Source organism: Myotis davidii, unplaced genomic scaffold, assembly GCF_000327345.1.
Source record: "Myotis davidii unplaced genomic scaffold, ASM32734v1 scaffold208, whole genome shotgun sequence".
NCBI classification, from domain to species: domain Eukaryota; kingdom Metazoa; phylum Chordata; class Mammalia; order Chiroptera; family Vespertilionidae; genus Myotis; species Myotis davidii.
This window is the reverse complement of record NW_006299706.1, coordinates 2,238,924-2,241,732: the sequence shown is the minus strand read 5'-3', so window position 1 is coordinate 2,241,732 and position 2,809 is coordinate 2,238,924. Positions and strand designations below refer to the sequence as shown.

General features: G+C 60.5%; 1 protein-coding gene across 1 annotated transcript in view; it reads left to right on the top strand.

The window, feature by feature from the left end:
• Nucleotides 1–1,365, top strand: part of NES (nestin) — an 8,674-nt gene extending 7,309 nt beyond the window's left edge. The window contains exon 6 of the mRNA XM_006775778.2: nucleotides 14–1,365. Within this exon, the coding sequence (XP_006775841.1) occupies nucleotides 14–836 (823 nt within the window). The 3' untranslated portion in view covers nucleotides 837–1,365. The remainder of the gene's footprint in view (nucleotides 1–13) is intronic.
• The last annotated feature ends 1,444 nt before the right edge of the window (nucleotides 1,366–2,809 follow it).

The following is a 2,809-nucleotide window of genomic DNA, read 5'->3' as shown; positions in this document are numbered from 1 at the left end:
AGGAGGAAGGGGGAGAGGAGGGGGAGGAGGAAGGGGGAGAGGAGGAATGTGGCCAGGACTCTGACCTCTCAGAGGAATTTGAGGACAATGTGGGGACTGAGGCGTCTGTCCTTCATGGGGACCCCAGGGAATTGATGGAGCCTCTGGGCCAGGTGTCCCAGGTGCTACTGGAGCCTGCAACCTGGGGTCAGGATGGGGAGTCTGATGGGTTTGCAGATGAGGAAGAGAGTGGGGAGGAGGGAGAGGAGGAGGAAGAAGAGGAGCCGAAGGAGCCAGGGGGTGGACAGTGGGGGCCGGGGCCCTCTGTTGACAGCCTTCCTGCCCTGAGCGGCCCTCAGAGGGGGAACCTCTTGGGGTCTGAGACTGTGGATGTCAGCATCCCCTGGGATGATGGCTTGAGGGGTGCAGCCGCTGATCCCCCTATGACTGCCCAGAAGACCGAGTCCCAAGACAGCACGGAGCCCTCTGGCTCAGAGGATGAGTCTGACGATGCTCCCTTGGAGAGGGAGGACCAAGTTCCAGGCCCTCTGGGGACCCTCAGTGGGACAGAGGATGCCCCTGGTGTCAATGGCCAGGCCCCCAGCTTGAAGGATGAGTTGGAGCATGTGAATGGGGGGTTGGTGAATGGGGTGCAGCAGTCTGAAGGAGCAGGGCAGGGAAAACTGGGCGCCCTTGAGGGGGACGAAGGGAACCCTTTGGAGGAGGAGGAGGGGAGTGCCCTGAAGACCCCTTGGGCAGGGACTTCTCTTCATCTGGACCCAGGCCAGTTCCTAACGTTCACTCAGAGGGAAGGAGATGAGGACTCGTTGTCTCCTGACGACTCGGGGGAGGATTAGAGCCAGTGCTGTTCTGCGCTGAGGACTTGAGTGTGGACAGGCCCCCAAGCCCCCTCCCTGCTCAGGGCCAGCACCTTCACTTATGATCTCCCGACCTGTGGTTTCTGCCCAGAGGCCTGGCTGGCCAAGGAGAAATGGGGTGTGGGAAGGGCACCTACCTGTCCCGAAAATGGAGGCTCCAGGAATAAAAACCAGCCCTTCAGACCCTGCAGAGTGGGCATCATGCCTGCACTGTCCCATGAGGTTTAAGCCAACTGAATCCCTGTAGGCCTAGGCCCTTTTCCTTACACCCCCTTTCCTTCCCATCCTTTTGGCTGGAAAAGGCCTGGGGCCTGGTGGCTCCTCCAAGAAGAAGGTGGCTGTGGTGGTCTTTGTGTGTGGGGGTTCACCAGCCCTGTCCCTCCTCATTGTACCCTCATGGGATGTCCAGTCAGTAAGGGGGTGCTCCTATATCCTGACCCCCCATATTCCTGCCCTGTGTGACCCTCTCTGGCTCCTCCCCGCTTGAATAAAGTAATGCTTCCACCTACCAAGTCTGGACTCTTTCTTCCCCAATTCAGGGAGTCGTCAGGGCCAGCACAGGAGCTGGGGAGACCAGGACGCATCGGGAGATGCTGGTGTTGGGGCGAGGTTCTTCCTGAGGAGAGGAGGCCCTGGGGGCCTCGTGGGGTGCAGTGCAGACAGACGAAGGCTGCAGACAGCAGTGCTAGGGCCCTGGGGAGGGCTGGGGGTCCCAATCCAGGTGACCTCAGTGCCTGAGCACGCAGGCTGTCATCATCCTGCCATGGGGCTGATTACAGGGAATAGGACTTGTGCCACCCCCGCTCTTGCCTGTCCTCCCCCCTCCGGCCCCTCAGTGCCGCCAGCATAATAAGCCCCTTTGCCCCCAAACCCAAACAGCTGTCTGGCCTGTGATGTCTGCATGGACTGGCTGGGTCAGAGGGGGGTGCGGGACGGGGAGGCCTGTTCTGCTTTAGCTGGGCTTTATTGTCTGAATCTCAGACTCAGCCACACAAGAGGGGCGCTGGGCTGGGTGACTCGGGGGGACCTCCCAGTGCAGGAAAAGCAGGAGAAAGGCGAGGGGAAGCCCGAGGGCTGCAGCTTTGACCTTTAGTAGCTCTTTTCTCACATGCTGAAGCAGGAAACAGGCAAGCCCGAAGTGTGGAAGGGAGGAGGGGGAGACACTGAAGTGGCAGGGCTGACACAGAGCTAGGGGTGTGTTGATGACTGGGGTAGACGAAGGGTGAGGGGCACAGCCATAGCTTCTCTCCACCCCACCCCTTTCAGGGTCCCTGTGCAGGGCAGGGAGGGACCAGAGGTTCCTGGATGAGGTGGGGCCTGAGGCCTTGAAATCAGGATACGCAAATAGAAGCCCTCCCCAGCTCAGCTCAGTGGGGAAGGAAGATCTGGCGACACCTCTAAATAAATACACTTGGTGGGGGTGGGATAGGGGCGGCCAAACAAACGCTCCATATTTGGAGACAATCTCAAGTCTCGGAACAGGCCGAGGGCCTGGGAAAGATGACAGGATGAAGGCTCAGCCGATCTGGCCCCCACGCATGTCCTCTGGCCAAGGCGGGGTGGGCAGGAGGCCTCCTGACAGAATCCCACTGTCTGTCTCTCTGCCCATGTTTTCTCCTTCTCCATCTGGGAGGCTCTGTCTTGGGCACTGACGCCCCCATTTCACCGTCCACCCTGCCCTCGGGGTCCAAGAGTCTGTCTCCGCTTCTGGCAGCCCAAGCCTACACTCTCCTTCCTGTACTCACCACCAAGGCCCGTGTGACCCTGCCAGGCGGCCAGGCCCGAGGCCAGCACATGGGCATCCAGGCAAGAAGACCCACTCCCTGACCCTCTGATGTGACACAGGAGCCCTGTTTGTGGTCTCCCTGGGCCCTGGGGCACCCCCGCCTGGGCAAGGGACCAAGGACAGAGGCCAAGCCTTCCCTGTGCCTGGGCAACATCCTGTCCTGCAC